General features: G+C 49.4%; 1 protein-coding gene across 1 annotated transcript; it reads right to left on the reverse strand.

Annotated features, from left to right (window-relative positions):
- Nucleotides 1-431: 431 nt before the first annotated feature.
- Nucleotides 432-16,549, reverse strand: LOC115645344. The gene is made up of 7 exons (XM_030549866.1): nt 15,844-16,549; nt 10,540-10,635; nt 8,857-8,954; nt 4,078-4,229; nt 2,939-3,031; nt 1,004-1,138; nt 432-631 (listed from the first exon to the last, which is right to left on the reverse strand). Exons 1-7 carry the CDS (start codon nt 15,844-15,846, stop codon nt 432-434), a joined length of 777 nt encoding a protein of 258 aa, XP_030405726.1. The 5' UTR covers nt 15,847-16,549.
- Nucleotides 16,550-17,627: the final 1,078 nt, after the last annotated feature.

The following is a 17,627-nucleotide window of genomic DNA, read 5'->3' on the forward strand; positions in this document are numbered from 1 at the left end:
CTAGGCACAGTCCAAATGCACAATCCCGGCCCTGAAGAACCTGTGATCTAATACTACTTGACACTTGTAAAGCTGGGCCAGTATCATCAGCGCCATTTCACAGCTCAGACACACGAGGCAGAGAGGTGAAGTGACCTGCCCTAGCTCTCACAGGGAGTTGGCAGCAGAGTCATGAATAGAACCAAGGAGTCCTGGCCGCGAGCCCCATTCACATACAAATTGCAAACGGATACAGTCAGCAGCAACATACAGCCTTCCCCGGCTCAGTGACCGTGCCTGGCCTGCAGGGCCGGCTTTAGCAAGTGCGGGGCCTGATTCCTGGGGGGGTGGGACTTGTAGTCACCAGGCGGCGCTCCCAATCTTCGGCAGCACTTCAGATTGCCGTCCGGGGTCACAGAGCTGCTGCGCTCCGGCCAAAGCTCTGGCTGGGGTCAAGGGGCCGTGGGGCTGCCGCGCTCTGGGCGAAGCTCCAGCAGAGAGAGCAGGGCCACGGGGCTGCCGCGTTCCAGCTGAAGCTCTGGCCAGGAGAGCGGGGCTGCTGCACTCCAGCCAGGAGAGCAGGGGCGTGGGGCTTGGCGCGCTCCGGCCGGGGTCGCGGGGCCGTAGGGCTTGCCGCGCTCCAGCCGAAGCTCTGGCCGGGAAAGCGGGGCTGTGGCGCTCCAGCCAGGAGAGTGGGGGCATGGGGCTTAGCGCGCTCCGGCCGGGGTCGCAGGGCCATGGGGCTTGCCGCACTCCAGCCAGAGCTCTGGCCGGGGAAAGCAGAGCCGCGGGGCATGCTGCGCTCCAGCTGGCGCTCTGGCCGGGGAAAGCAGAGCCGCGGGGCATGCTGCGCTCCAGCCGGCACTCTGGCCAGGTGAGCAGGGCCGCCAAAGACCCCTGCAGAGCGGACCGCCATCGGGGTGAATAAAAAAAAAATTAAAAAGGCGCCTAAGGCGCGGGGCCTGATTCCGGGGAATCGGGTGATTCGGCCTAAAGCCGGCCCTGCTGGCCTGGGCCAAGTTACCTTCAGTTTGTGTGCTCTTGGTAAGGGGCTGCATCCGCCTCGGACTTTTGATCTCAGACGGAGCCTCTGAGCTGTCGCACTGCTCTCTTTTTTCAGCTGGTGCTACGGCCAGCTTGGCCAATGGCGGTGGATCTCCTGTTGGAAAGTAAACAGGTCGTTTTTGTGAGCGAGGCAATGAAGAGGCATTCAGGGCACAGCCAGAAGACTGACTGGATAAGAAAGGAGTCAGTGGACAGAATTCAGTAGAAGCTCTATCTAGTCTACCCCATAGGCGCCGACTTCCCGTCTGCCTCATGCATGCTCAATTCTCCCCGTCCCGCCCCTGGCCCTGCCTGCCCAGGCACCACCCTCACCCCGCCCCAATCCCACCCTCTTCCCCCAAGTCCCCACCCTTGCCCCGCCTCTTTACCGCCTCCTCCCCTGAGCATGCCACGTCCCCAGTTCCCCTCCTTCCCCCTGAGAGCCCTAAGTGCTGCCAAACAGCTGTTAGGTGGCAGGAGGGAATTGCTGGGAAGGAGAGGAGCAGGGACACGGCGTGCTCAGGGGAGGATGCGGCGAGGAGGGGTGGGTGCCGGGGGAGCTTGGCTGCCAGTGGGTGCAGAGCATCCGCTAATTTTTCCCTGTGGGTGCTCCAGCCCTGCAGCACCCATGGGAGTTGGCACCTATGGTCCAGCCCGTACCAAGCCAGGACACACTCCCCAGACAGGGGATGGTATCAGACTCTAAACCAATCATCTTTAACTATTAGGTGGTTACCTACTAGTTAGACAACATTAGACCAGGGCTTTGGAGCAGAGCCCGGAGCTGGAGCATGGACCAGGAGGTTTTATGCCCGGAGCTGGGGCGGAGCAATTCAAAAATGTGATTGCTCCAAATATCTGTATTAGACTGCAGCTGTTCACTCCTCACTCTAATGCCAGGTACCACCGTGAGTCATTCCTCTCCCTCTCTAGGAGTCGTTCAACTTTCAGATACTTTTAGAAGTGTGTTTCCACCCTTGGGGCATTGCCTGGGCTAGTTGAACACGCCTAATTCTCACAGCTTTTCCTCACATATCAAACCCTCCAGCCCCATCAGCAATTTCTCTATACTCCGAGTTGCCTCTAACTGATCTTTGCATCTCTCTGGAACTGACATGATGCTCACAGGGGCTGAGACAAGACAGCTGTACCTTTCTCCAGTGCATTCTGGCAAAGAGCATTGACAACGTTCATGAATTAAGCCACCCACCTTCCCCACCCGAACCCCTCTATTGTGCCAATTCATTCATTGATGAATCTCCCTTTCCAATCACCTCACCCAGAAAAAGTCCCCTGCCCACATACACAACATGACCTGGTTCTCTATTTCAAATCTGGCTTCCACTCTCTGATGCAATTGGCCTGAGAAAAGGTCAGTACACAGTCATTTGGAAACTGAGAAGTAGCTAGGATACCAACTGGCTAATTCACTAGCTGCCATTCTGCACCAATCCCAACTTCTATATGATTTTTACACTCAGACAGGGTGATCGTTGCTAGCTTGTCTCTGTCCATGGACAATTCCTGAGTCCACTGGATTTTCAGACAAAGCAGAAGTGCTCTTTCCCTCCACGGCTTTCTTCAGACCTTCCAAATGCTGAGTACATTTCAGAGCAGGATAGCTGCTTGTGGAAAAACATGCTTACTCAGCTCTAAACGCACTCCTCTTGCTCCAGCGCGGTTTCCAATCACAGAAGTGGAGCAACCGGAGTTCAGAACATTTTAACATGTTTCTGCAACAGGATCCAGCAAACTGAGAGATCCTATACAGAAAAGCAGAGCTGGAATATTTTTTTCCCCAGAATAAAGAATGTAATGCATGGTGAAGGACTTCAGGCAGAATCATCCCTTCGATTGTCAGGGGTCTGGGTGGGTATCTGTGTTTTTGTCTTGTTTTCTTGATGTTTTTATTTACCTTGAGCATGTTCTGTTGAGCTGGGCTGGTAAACAAAGGCTCTCTGATTCTTCACGGAACGTTGATGAGATTTAGCATCTTTGGGGTCTTGATCTAAGAGAAATTAAGGAAAACAGGTACAAGAAGTAAACCGTCTACTGAGTCAAGCCACAGGCCACTCAGATGCCCCAGAGATGGCCACAGTAAAGAGTCCTGAATAGAACAGGATCATTATTTTCCAAACCAAGAAGTTATTCCAGTCCTGGGCTCCCCACACACACAGCAGTTCTGACGTCCCTCATTCCTAGCCCACAGCCCTTCGGCTCTTACGTCCCCCAACTGCTCTACCAATGCATCCCACTACTCCTGAGCTAGAACATCCTCTACTGCTGAGAATCTGCTCAGACCAAGCAAACCGGCCACGCAGGTTGAACTGTGCTAATCTTGGGGAGGTGAAGGCAGAATATGCACAAGGCGGGGAAGAGTACAGCCATGTAACAGTGCATTGAAGCTAGTGGGGGGTTATATTTGCGTCTGATGCAGGTGCCAATCACTCAAATGTGCACTGGGGCCAGCCCATCAGATTGGTGGGGAGCTGGTAAAATTCGCTGATATAAGATTTGTATTTTTTAAAGCAGTGGGGCTTAGGGGAAGGAGAGAGTGGAGCTGCCACAAGCTCAGCCCTACAGGCCGGGGTTGACAGGACTACCATACTTGTCTCTGCTGCACCCTCTGTGGGCAAGCAAGGGGCAGGGCTGATGGCCTACACTGGAGCTGCAGGTGTAACTTCTAGCTCTGGCAGACAGACCTGCGCCAGCTGTGATGGACTAGCATGCTACAAATAGAAATACTGCTGCAGCAGTGTGAAGGGCTAGCAGCCTGAATACATACACAGGGCTTCAGATGGAAGTGACTCCAGGCAGCTAGCCCCAGCTCCAGGGTAGCTGAAGAGTCCCATCCAGTTCTTCAGTTTCCCCTGTCAGGAAGATGCTAGACTGGAAGACAACTCCAAGTGTCTGTTGTCCGGGCCACTCAGAATACAACCCAATAACGACAAACCTGCCCTCACCTCTATCAGATAAAGGGATCTGTAACAGGCTCAAAGAGAACCTGAGAGGCACCCTACGACCTCATCTTCAGGAGAGTTCTGGGGACATTACCTATCGGAATTCCCTTAAAGTCCTCAAACGGAGGGTTCTTCTGGTCCACTCTCCTGCTTTCCACCTTTTTCCTTGGTGCCTGAAGATGGTTCTCCCGCTCAGCAGAGGCTCTGGACACTTGTGAGTGGGTGTAAGCAATATTCATCCAGGAACTGTAGAGATTAAAGGTCGAATTAGGAAAATAAAGGGCCACATACATGCAGATCAGGTTTAAAAGCCAAGGCTAAATTATCTGTGATGATATCTACCCCCAGTCAGGAAAGCTGTGATCTAGTTGTGCAGATTAAGAAGATATTTGAACCGGAGGGGAAAAAAAAATCAGCTGTCTGGATTTTGTGGCCATGTAACAAATTCATAGATGGTTGGCCATGTACTGGTAATTTGGAACATTAACATCTGATGTTCCTTCAAAGAGAAGCTCTCTGTGTTTGGTGCTGCAATGCTTCCATCTGATCCACACACGAAGGAATTTTTGCGTACAGCAGGGATACAGACTGAATGCTATTTTGCCATGCAACATCTCATAAAGCTTATGGTGAAGTCCTTGCACCGTCTCCAGCTGATCCCCACTCAGCCCCTTGATAAATGCGGAGTTTATGGCTCAGTTCGCACAGCTCCCCAGATGAGAGCTGTTGTGCTAACTGGGCCTACAAATTTACCTGAATTGTGAGTTAAACTGTAAAAAGTGAATGAACGTTTATAGTGTGGGTAACAAAATGGAGGAACTAGAACTACTGGTGCAGGAAGTGAAGCCAGATATTACAGGGATGTCAGAAAGATGGTGGAATAGTAGCCATGGCTGGAGTACAGGTAATGAAGGCTTTGTGTTGTTCAGGAAAGACAGAAATAAAGATAAAGGTGGTAGAGCAGCACTGTATGTTAATGATGAGGTTGACTGTAAAGAAATTAGAAGTGATGGAATGGATAAGACAGAGTCCATTTGGGTCAAAATTACTTTGGGAAAGAAAACTACCAATGGCTATTCTAGGATAGTGCTCAGGGTATGCTAAAGACCCCAGGATCCAATCTGGATATGGACTGACACCTTGTTAATATTTTAATGAAATAAATACAACTGTAAATTGTGTGATTATGGCAGTCTTTAAAGTCCAAGATATAGATTGGAAGACAAGAGCTACTAGTAATAGTAGGGCCCAGATTTCCTGGATGTGACAGCTGGCAGATGTCTTAATCAAACAGAGTTGATGCCATTTTAGGTTTGGCCCTGGTGAGTAGTGAGGACCTCACAGAAGAACTGGTTGCAGGGGACAACCTTGGTTCAAGAGATCATGAGCTAATTCAGTTTAAACTGAAAGAAAGGATAAACCAAAACAAATCTGCAAGTAGGGTCTCTGATTTCAAAAGGGCAAACTTTAAAATATTAAGGGAATTAGCTAGGGAAATGGACTGGACTGAAGAACTCAAAGATCTGAATGTGGAGGAGGCTTGGAATTACTCTAAGTCAAACTTGCAGAAACTTTGCCTGCATCCCAAGAAAGGGGAAAAAATTCATAGGGAAGTGTCGCAGACCTAGCATCTCAAAGAGGTGATAAAGAGAAAGCAGAAAACCTACAAGGAATGGAAGATAGGAAGGATCAGCAAGGAAATCTACCCTCTGAAGGTCAGAAAGTGTAAGGATAAAGTGAGAACTGCTAAAAGCTAAGTAGAGTTGGACCTTGCAAAGGAAATTATGTTTGCCTAAGTTAGGTTGGCATACAGCCGACGCAGTAATTAAAGGAAAGAAGAAGTAAGATCGCCAAGCACTGAGGAAGGGGTGGAGATTAAATACTTTGCCTCAGTTTTTAATGAGGCTAATGAAGAGTTTAGGGGCAGTGGCAGGGTAGTTAATGGGAACAAGGATATGGAAGTAGAAATTACCACATCCAAGGTGGAAGACAAATTCAAACATCTTAATGGGACTAAACTGGGGAGCCTCGATAATCTCCATCCAAGAATATTAAAGGAAATAGCACACGAAATTGGGAGCCCAATAGCAAGGATTTTTAATGAATCTGTGAACTCATGGGTCATACCCTATGACAGGTGAATTGCTAACGTAGTACAGTACCTATTTTGAAAAGAAGTGATCCAGGAAATTACAGGCCTGTTAGTTTGACCTCAACTGTATGCAAGGTCTTGGAACAAATTTTGAAAGAGAAAGTAGTTAAGGACATAAAGGTAAACGGTAATGGGATAGAATATAACATGTGTTTACAAAAGGTAGATCATGCCAGACCAACACAATCTCTTTCTTTGAGAAAAAAAACCTGATTTTTTTGACAAAGGAAATGCAGTAGATCTAATCTATCTGGATTTCTGTAAGGCATCTGATAGAGTTCCACATGGGAAATTATTAGTTAAATTGCAGAAGATGGAGATCAATATGAAAATTGGAAGGTGGATAAGGAACTGGTTAAAGGGAGACTACAATGGGTCATACCGAAAGGTGAACTGTCAGGTTGGACAAAATTTACCGGTGGAGATCCTCAGGGATCGGTCTTGGGACTAATCTTATTTAACATTTTTATTACTGACCTTAGCACAAAAAGTGGGATTGTGCTAATAAAATTTGCAGATGACATAAAATTGGAAGGAGGACCAATATGGAGGAGGACCAGCATATCATACAAGAAGGTCTGGATGACCTTGAAAACTGGAGTAATAGAAATGGGATAAAATGTAATAGTGCAAAGTCAGGCACTTAGGGACTAACAAGAAGAATTTTTTCTATTAACTGGGGATTTATCAGTTGCAAGTGACAAAGAAAGAGAAGACCTGAGTGTGTTGGTTGATCACAGAATGACTATGAACCGTCAACATGATTGCGGCCATGAAAAAGGGTAATGTAATCCTAAAATGCATCAGGCGAGGTATATCCAGTAGAGACAAGTATAATGATACTAACACTTCCAATACACTGGTGAGACGTCATCTGGAATACTGTGTGCAATTCTGGTCTCCCACATTTAAGAAGGATGAATTCAAACTGGAACAGGTGCAGAGAAGGGCTACTAGGATGATCTGAGGAATGGAAAACTTACCTTGCGAGAGGAGACTCAAAGAGCTTGGCTTGTTTAGCCTCACTAAAAGAAGGCTGAGGGGAGATATGATTGCTCTCTATAAATATGTCAGAGGGATAGATACCAGGGAGGGAGAGGAGTTATTTCAGTTAAGTGCCAATGTGGACACAAAACCAAATGGATATAAATTGGCCATCAGCAAGTTTAGGCTTGAAATTAGACAAAGGTTTCTAACCATCAGAGGACTGAAGTTCTGGAACAACCTCCCAACAGAGGGGGAAAGGAGGAGGACACGGCCCTCACTGGCTTCAAGACTGAGCTTGATAAGTTTATAAAGGCGATGGTACAAGGAGATTGCCTACATGCAATTGTAGGCAATCTGCAACTGCTGGTAGCAAATATCCCCAATGGCCGGTGATGGAGCACTAGATGGGGAGGGTTCTGAGTTACTAGAGACTTCTTTCCCAGGGTCTTGTCCACATGCTCAGGGTAAACTGACCACCATATCTGAGGTTGGGAAGGATTTTTCCCTCAGGTCAGATTGGCAGAGACACTGGGGGTTTTTAGCTTTCCTCTGCAGCATAGGACACAGGTCACTGTCAGGTTTAAACTAGTGTAAATGGTGGATTCTCTGTAATATTAAGTCTTTAAATCAAGACTTGAGAACTTCAGTAACTCAGACAGAGGTTATGAGTCTGTTACAGAGGTGGGTGGGCGGGGTTCTGTGGCCTGCGATGTGCAGGAGGTCAGACTAGATGATCTTGATGGTCACTTCTGACCTTAAAGTCCAAGACACCAGGCCAGAGAAGGAGCAAGATGACATCGTCATCTCTACTGGCTAAATCCAAATACTGCCTGCGATGTCAGACTTTGTCACACACCCCACCCCCGCGTGTGTTCCCCACGTTATTTCTTCTCCTTCCCATCCCTCCCTCTCCTTTTTACTTCTGTTTAATAACAGTCTGGCTTAGCTGGCCAAGACTGTATATTTTGCAATTCTGCTGTAAGCCTGTGAGCAAAAAAGGCAGCTACATGCAATGCCTTAAACAGCCTGAAGCTGAGGCAAGTCTGCCAGGTCTCTGAAGGTATCTCCACACAGCAGCTAGACACCCACAGCTTGCCCGTGCCAGCTGACTTGGGCTCACAGGGCTCTGGCTGTGGGCCTGTTTCACTGCTGTGCAGACCACTTGGCTTGGGCTGCAACGCAGATGTGGGGATCCTGAGAGTTGGGAGGGTCCCTGAGCTCAGGCTCCAGCCGGAGCCCAGAAATCTACACAGCAGTGAAACAGCCCACAGCCTAAGCCCCAAGAGCTGGAGTCAGCTGGCACAGGCCAGCCACAAAGTCTTCTTTGCTGTGTAAGCATACTCTGGATGACTGACCAGACAGTGTGCTGGGTTTCTCCAGCAGTGACGCTGCAAGTTAGAGTCAATACCAGAGCCAGAAACTGCATTTTCTCTCTTTGCTGCTCTTTTCTCTTCCCCTTTTGTGTTTATTCCTCTTGTCTTGTCTTCTAGGAACCAGGATTGGACCTGAACAGCAGCAGCAGCAATAACAGAGTGAAGTCCTCATGTTGCTCTGGATATTTCAGGAGCTGCACTGCTCTGGAGTGAATGTGTCCAACCCTCCTTGGCCAGAGGGATGGGGAACAGTCACGGTAATGTGTCATGAAGGTAAGAGCAAATACAGTCAAGCAAGAAGGAAACCCACAGAGAAGAAAATCTCCCAGTCTAGGGCGCTGTTAGTTGGGGCTGGACCTACCCATCCTGCTGTGGAACTCCTGCTCCTTTCCCTTGATGGCTCTGCTGCTTCTTACGTCCCTCCTCTTCCTGACTGCACGAGGACTTGGTAGCACCAGCCTTGGGAAAGATGCAAGACATTAGCAGTCTCATATTGGTAGCCAAAACGTTTGCATCACAAGGTGAAGACACCCATATAAAATTGGTCTTTAAAACAAGGCATGCTCTCCTTCCCTTGAGGTACATTACAGCACCCAAGGAACTGGCTAGGGTTACAGATGGGGAAAGAACATTCATCTTGGGCCATACGGGGAGCGCAGGTGTTTACTACATTGAGACAAAGTTCCACATCACGCAGTTTAGACTCCCCTCTCACCCTCACCTAACCCAACTTTAGGCATGGGCTCCTCCTGTACATCACCCATCTCCTGGGACCAATGATCTCTAGTACACATTTCCTAGGTTTTGGTGGTCTGTCCAGTTTTAAGGGCCCCGGGTGATGGAGCTTCCATTACATCCTTGATGAGACTAGAATCCACAAGCTAATCCACATCACTGCTCCAAAAGTCCTTCCTGTAGAAAGGACTGGACTAGTGGCCTTAGGTGACTGTGGACCTTGAACTCCTGAGTTCTGCTTCTAGATCACTATAATGCTTGAGTAAATGACTCCCTTCACACTGCATCAGTTCCCCAACCTGTAAAATGTGGAGGATAGTCCATACCTAGCTCACTGGTATGCTGAGAGGTTTAGCATCAGTGAAGTGTTTTGGAAAGCTTGAATTTACCATAAGAACATAAGAACGGCCGTACCGGGTCAGACCAAAGGTCCATCTAGCCCAGTATCTGTCTACTGACAGTGGCCAATGCCAGGTGCCCCAGAGGGAGTGAACCTAACAGGCAATGATCAAGTGATCTCTCTCCTGCCATCCATCTCCATCCTCTGATGAACAGAGGCTAAGGACACCATTTTTACCCTTCCTGGCTAATAGCCATTTATGGACTTAGCCACCATGAATTTATCCAGTTCCCTTTTAAACACTGTTATAGTCCCAGCCTTCACAACCTCCTCAGGTAAGGAGTTCCACAAGTTGACTGTGCGCTGTGTGAAGAAGAACTTCCTTTTATTTGTTTTAAACCTGCTACCTATTAATTTCATTTGGTGACCCCTAGTTCTTGTATTATGGGAATAAGTAAATAACTTTTCCTTATCCACTTTCTCAACATCACTCACGATTTTATATACCTGTATCATATCCCCCATATACCATGGCCAAATTATCTCCCCAATCTTCCCTTCCAAATGCTCTCCATTCCCTGCAGTCTCTGTAAGAACGGTTGGCACGACCCCCACCCTCACCTTCATTCAGGCCCGTAACCTGGGAGTTTCCTTTCATTCCTCTCTCTTCTTTCCCCACATATGCAAGTCATATCCAAATCTTGCCACTTCTTCCTCCACAACCTCTCTATCTCTGCAGCCAAGAGCTCATATCCAGGCCTTTATTTCCCATATCAACCTCTACAACTCCCCCTCTTCTCTGGCCTCCCTGCCGCCTACTTCACCTTCTCCAGTCCATAAAAAGCTCACTGTGCATTATCCCCTTGCTTCTTTAGAGTAGCTGATTGCTTAGGCTTCCCAAAAATTCATGAATGAAGGACTTCATCCCTGAGCACCAATGAAAGTCAAGTGCTGCAGCTAAAATCTTACCAAGAGTTTTGACACTGCTAGCCCTCCATATGGCTCCTCCTCACAACTGGAAGAAGAACGAGAACTGTCCCAAGGACTGCTCAGTGCATCTGTGTCCTGAAATACAGAAGGAGGTGTCCCAGTCACAGCCCACTCCACTTTCAGCAGTTACATTTTGATTGTCTAACATCTCTGTGTAGTTTCAACAGGATATGGTGTTCTTCTTCAGCTGATGTCCTGAAGTGCTGCCCAGTAAACAGGCGGTGCTGCGTTCCATCCCAGAGGTAACTGCATTTCAATGGGGGGAAGTCATGAAGCAATTGCTATTTTTATGGTCCGTAAAATGCTTTGAAATCCTCCTGCATGAAAATTGCCATACCAGATATCAAAGATGTAAGACCACAGTGAAGGCTGACCAATAAGATATTAACCCTGCAATGTTCAGGAAGATTTTAATCATTGCAAGCATGCTTTGCAAGGGTGGTACGTACATTACATATTCCATACACTCACCAGAACTGATCTTTAGCTAACAAATATACACAAAGGTAAAAGGTATAGAGCTGAAATGTGAAAACTGACTGATATGACTACAAGTCTGTGTTGTTTTAAGCTTTCAAGTCTGGATTACCTAGCTAGAAGGCCAGATATGGATTGCTAACTGCATTTCAGTTTTGCACTGTACATGGTGAAAGATGCTGTCATTATGTACAATGTGGAAGAGAAATCACTATGATAATTAGTGAAAACTGGAAGGAAAGTTTGTGGCTGGAGTCAGAAAAGCAGCTATATTTAAAAGTTTCCTTCTTACTCAAGCAAGCTTCTCCTGTGTATCTCTGAGTCACATGGTAGCTAACACAAACTGCTCTCCCAACTACAACAATGCAGCGATGGCCGAGAGAGGTGGATTCTGATCTGCCTCATGCATGCCACACAAAGCTGGAAGGCTTGTCAGCTGAGAGCTATTTGGGAAGGTCCATCATTGTGGTACCTATTGCAAAATCTTCATTACCAGTGAGGAGGTCAGAGGCACACCTGCATGTCTAGATTTGTTGAGTTGCTGCTCTGATGACCAGCAGATTGCTGAGCGATGTTCGGTTGCCGAGTTGATGGCATTTGTCTTGAATTCTCACTTCACAGAGTGGGCCCTGTGAAGGCTACTGTCTTCATTACTAGTGAGGAAGTCAGAGGCACATGCTCATGTCTAGACTGGTTCCTGGGTTTGACCTTCCACGATCATCCTGGTCAACTCTGAACCGAATCCAAACTAACCATGGTAGATGTGGACATCTAATGCACAAATGGAAAATCAAGGACTCCATGGTGTGCGAGTGTGGTTCCCCACGACAGACTGTCAAACATATCACTACCTACCGCCCAATTTATAAATATGAAGGAGGCATTACTGCAATAAATTCTGCTACTCCTGATGTAGCCATTTGGCTCGATCAACTTCAGGTGAAACTGTAGTTGCTGCTCTACGCCAGCCATGTGAAAGAAGAAGGAGGTAATCTAGATTTTAAGATCCCAGTGCTGACAGAAAAACCATCAGCATCTGATTCACAATCAAAGCAAATGGGATCTGGAGTCACTGACTGAACTATAACTTATCACTCGATCTTGCCTGATACTAAGATGTTTCAATGAGAGTGGAGAGTGCTCAGCGCCTTGCAGGATCCAGCCTTTAAGTTATCAAAGTATCTGATGTGATGTGAGCCAGTCAGAGGAATCATCCCAGTCCTCTGAAGGGAAAAGCCATAAGGTAAAGTAGTTTGCAGACCACTGCACACTGCTGATTACTGTGCTTGCACGCCCACTCTTTATTACCAACTTGAATGAACAGAAACAGGCACAAGAAGGAGGAAAGTTATAGATGTGAACATGTTTTGGGGTGCCTCAAGTTACCAACCAACAAGGTGTTAAGTGGCAAGAGCCTGCCACCCCTCACAGACATTGATGCCTTGCAGAGGATGCAGCCAAGTCTGACGTTTGCTTGCCTCAAGTTGGCAGTTATTGGAAAGTTTCACTAAACAGTAGCCTATTCTCATCTAAGAATTCAGCAGGAGGCCTGCAGGTCAGTTTATAGGGAGCAATCAGATATGTAGATATCAGATTAATCGTCCTGTAATATATAAGAAAGGGGAGAAATCTAATGCTGTTTCTATTACACTTTCCTTCTCTCTTTTACTGGAAAGAGTGACAAGCTTGAGGGAGAAAAGAAACAAAGCTGATCGAAGGCTAGACGATAGGATTCACACGGAAAGGTTCATAGGCACCTGAGGTATGTCACTACCAAAGACGGAGAGGGATTGTTTTAAGGTGCCCAAGGGGGTATAACTAGGGGATGGAATTAAGAAAAGGAAACCAGGCTGAATAGAAGGAGAAAATGCATGAAAGCAAAATCTTTTAGTCTGTGGAAGAGTCTCCAGAGGGAAAGTGGTAGAAACCCCATCACCTGGAGTTGTTACAATTAGACTGGACAAACTTTAAAAACCAAAATGTGCCACAGGAAACAATCCCGCATTGGCTGGAAGAGGGGCTGGATGCTCTAACAGGCCTTCTCCATCTTCAATTTCTATGAGTAGCTTTGAAAAGAGCAATAGTGGCACAACTTTAAGGGGCACAGACACTTCCACAGGAGGAAACAGCAGCTCCATGGAGATCCCTTCAACATGCCTTGTTCAATGGAAACAATGCTCTGTCAGCCCCAGCTCACCTTCTTGTTCCCAAACTCTCCCCAGCCCCCAACCTCTCGCATCTTTCTTCTCGCCCTCATTTCCTCCTTCCAAACTAACCTGATGCTACCTTCTTATTACCTCTTCTTCCAGTCCTCTGTCAAATGGATGCTATTGACCTAAATGAAAGACAGGTGGAAGCTTGCACTGAGGTGGGAGTAGGTGGACATGAAACCCATTCTCTAGAACCTTAGCTTCATGTTCCACTGTTGCTAATGTCAAAATTTATAGTGAGACACAGTAGCAGGATGTTTGTTCGGGACAGAGATATGTTTAGCTCCGAAAGGGTAAAGTGCACTTGCATGGCACCATTCAGAACACCAAGCCTAAAGAACCAGCCTACCTGTGGTTTTCTATTCTCCACCTACTCTGGCAGTTTGCTCCCACATTTCAAGTCTGACTAGATCTGTGAAGCTGACAAATGCTCAGAGCTCCCCTCCCAAACAGGGGTTTAGCCCTCAGCCTGTGTCAAGTCTGGGTGGAGGATTCTCACTGAGGCTCAGAAGAGTCCTCCCCACTCTGCAGTTCATGAAGCAAAATTTACCAAAAAGGCTGCAGCTTGGAACCGACAGATTTGCCATGAGACAGTCAACTAAGGACACTGGCAACAAACTATCCTGGCACCAGCCATATTTCATTCCCCAGTCACTGCTCAATAACCTGCTCATGGTACAGTAGGAAGCCAGAGGACAACCTAGGACACACACAAAATATTCCAGAGCTCTTAGCAAAGAGGACTGGATTTTGTCTTTAAACAGACAATCACTGATGCAAACAGGAATCAGTACAAAATTTTCCATCACCTCTGATACTATTTAGTCCCCTTGTAGGCAATCTCAGTAGAGAAGAGGATCAAAGCCACCTTCAGAAGGTGGGATACTGGGCTAGATGGACCACTGGTCTGACCCCAGTATGGCTGTTCTTACGGTGAAAGAGACAAACTTTCAAGCTCCACAGAGCTCTTCTTCAGGATGAAAAGGCCAGCAACTCACTGGGGCTGTCAATCAGCCAGAGGGCTGCCAATCTTTCACCAGCATAAAATTCACTTTGGAAAGTTCTTTTAAGAAAATAAGTGGTAACATCATCAAAACCCATCACAGAAGATTTCACATTTACCTTAAGAGAAGGGAATTACAAGGAGCTTCTCCCTATATGAGTCCCCTTAAGAGGTCAACTGCAGAAATGTTCTCTGTGATTAAAAGCAAGCGAGTGTGATGCCATTTTATTGAACCAAACCCATGTTAGCTAAAGCACAAACTGGAACCTGGGATCTCAGAGATATTCTGTCCATGTCTTCAGGGGACAGCCCACAGCATGAGTTGGAACTTAGCTGTTTTATAAAACTTCCCCTTGATTAGTCACTTTTACCTTTAACATGGAAGTGCAGCCTTTGGAGATAGGGTCCCAACATACATCTCTTCTCAACACAAGTATCCACCTGCTCGATTAAAACTGGGCATTGTGTGCTGAGATACGTAGTCTCTGTGGGCACACTTCTGCATTAAAGATGAGGGTAATCATGGTTTGCATTTAAAAGAAAATGCAGCCCAAAGGCTCATGACAAGCTGTCAGTGCAGCCCTGGGATGGCTAAACCTTGAATTCAATTCACCTTCTTTAGGCAGCTCCCAATGGCTCTGCCACCACTAACTGCCACCTTCCTAAAACACTTCTGGCTACTTTTCCATGCGACTCCCCATTCTTCCTCTATTCCCTTCAATGATCCTGGAGAAGCACTCTGCTGCCACTAATACTAATATTCAGTATCACGAATTATAATACAGACTTGGAACTGACTGCATAGATAATAATACCATAGGCCAAATAATGCAACAATAGCGAACTGATTCAGTAAGAGATGTCACAGCCTCTGCCTTATTCTATTTTCCCAAATCTAGCTACTACTATTTCCTAAGATCAGTTAGTTATTTCAGGTGAAGGATTTTGGACAACAAGTTACAGTTCATTACTGTACGCAAACCAACTTTGTGAGCTGATTCCTTCTCCCATATACAGACACCACCTCTCCTGCTTTTCCCCACAACCCTGAATCCTTGGCAGACTCCTCAGCAACGATGCAGGTGAACTGTGAAGTGAACATGTACTAACTCTCACAAGGTCCTAGATCTGAGCGTTTCCACTAGAAACAAGCAAAATGTGGGTTACTCTGGAGACGTTTTAGTTTGGGATTTGCTTGGACTCCCAGCTTAGGGGGATGAACTGGCATCAGAAAACGAGCACCATGCCAAATCATCGAGTTCTGCACCATCACACCCACAGGGCAGAGATCCAGGAAGAGGGATGGGGCCAGGTGTCTGGTTTTCGACTGGAACGCCCGGTCGAAAAGGGACCCCGGTGGCGGTGCTGACTGGGCTGTTAAAAGTCTGGTCAGCAGTGCAGCGGGGACCCAGGGCTAAGGCAGGCTCCCTACCTGACCAGGCTCTGCACTGCTCCCGGAAGCGGCTGCCAGGTCCCCGTGGCCCCTATTTTAAAGGCACAGATGAGAGTGTTCCCCCATGCATGGGAACAGTTCATAAACCAAGAACCAAATGCCATGCTGCTCCTGCAAGGATTATTCCTGGGGGTACGTACCATGTGGCAGGCCTGGCCTCCGCTTCCTCCCAGGAAGTCTCTGGTAGCTGCCTAGAAGTGCAGAAGGGCAAGGAGCTGGGGTTGTAGGTGGGCAACTGAAGTGGGCAGAGGGTAATACCCAGGGCCGTAAGGTGCCTAGCACCTTACAGCAAGGAAATGGTGGAGGGGGGGTGAAGCTGAGGCTAAGAGGCTAGGGGTCCCGAGAGGGCAAAAGCAGGTACTGGGCAGGCCTAGGAAGTGGAAGGGGCCTGGTGCAATCTAAGTTAGGGTGCAGGGGTCTGGAGCGTGGGAGGAGCTGGAGCTGCCCAGGGCAGTGGGAGTGAAGAGACTGGGGTGGTCCAGTGCTAGGGGGTGTGTGGGGTGGAGGGGACTGGAGTTGGGGGGGGCTGGAACTGTCTAGTGCTGAGGAGCAGAGCTATCTATGGGGTAGGGCTTTCTAGCACTCAGGGGTACAGTGGCCTATGGAGGGGGTCTGGGTGGGAGTGGAGCTGGGAGGGGGGTGGAGCTTTCTGGCGCTGAGAGGTGTGGGCTTGTCTAAGGGGGAGGGGCCGTGTCACAATGGGCTGGGGGCAGGGCTGTCTGGGGGGGAGGGGCCGTGTCACAATGGGCTGGGGGCAGGGCTGTTTAGGGGGGGAGGGGCCGTGTTGCGACTGTCTATGGGAGAGGGGTCCTGTCAGGACTGGCTGGGGGCGGGGCTGTCTATGGGGGGGTTGCCGTGGGGGAGGGGCTGTCTATGGGGGGGTTGCCGTGGGGGAGGGGCTGTCTGTGGGGTGGGAGCGGGGCTGTGTATGGGGGTTGCCGTGGGGGCGGGGCTGTCTATGGGGGGGGTTGCCGTGGGGGAGGGGCTGTCTGTGGGGTGGAGGCGGGGCTGTGTATGGGGGGTTGCCGTGGGGGAGGGGCTGTCTGTGGGGTGGGGGCGGGCTGCGGACGGGCCTGTCGCTGCGCGGGCGCGGCGTCGCTGCCCGGTAACCGCCGCACGTAGCTCTCGTCCGCTCCCAACGGCCGCCCGCGCCAGGCGGGTCCCAGTGAGAAGTGACCAACCGCGGCGGCCAATCGCTGAGCCGGGCTGGGGGAAGGGGGCGGAGCGATCTCAGGAGGCGAACCAATGGGAGCGGAGAGGCGGGGATAGATGTTAAAGGGACCGCGGACATTTTCATGGCCCTCGCCCGGGGCCCAGAGCAATCCGGGGAGGCCCCTGCTCCCCGCTGCATGCCCCGCCCCCACCTCACGGCTCCGAGCGAGAGACCAGGTGCATTGTGGGTACGCGGCTCGGCATTGGCCCGAGTCTAGGCGGGACCGGCCGGGGGCGGGGCCCAGCCAGAGAGCTTCGGGGGGATGGGCCAGGAGGGGGCGGGGCCAGAACTGGTGGGCGGGGCAGAACTGAGGAGGACAGGGCCTGCAGGAGGCGGGGCCCAACCAGAGGGCCAGGAGGGGGCGGAGCCAGAACTGGTGGGCGGGGCAGGACTGAGGAGGACAGGGCCTGTAGGAGGCGGGGCCCAACCAGAGGGCATGGGGGGATGGGCCAGGAGGGGGCGGGGCCAGAACTGGTGGGCGGGGCAGTACTGAGGCGTAAGGGGCAGGCAGGAGGCGGGGCCCAACCAGAGGGCGAGGGGGGATGGGCTAGGAGGGGGCGGAGCCAGAACTGGTGGGCGGGGCAGGGCTGAGGCGTAGGGGGCAGGCAGGAGGCAGGGCCCAGCTGCAGGGCTTGGGGGTTGCTGGGCTGGCAGGTGCAGGGTACAGGACAGGCGGGTGCAGGGTCAAGGATGGGCGGGTGCAGGGTCAAG

Source organism: Gopherus evgoodei, chromosome 1 (genome assembly GCF_007399415.2).
Source record: "Gopherus evgoodei ecotype Sinaloan lineage chromosome 1, rGopEvg1_v1.p, whole genome shotgun sequence".
Taxonomy (NCBI): Eukaryota; Metazoa; Chordata; order Testudines; family Testudinidae; genus Gopherus; species Gopherus evgoodei.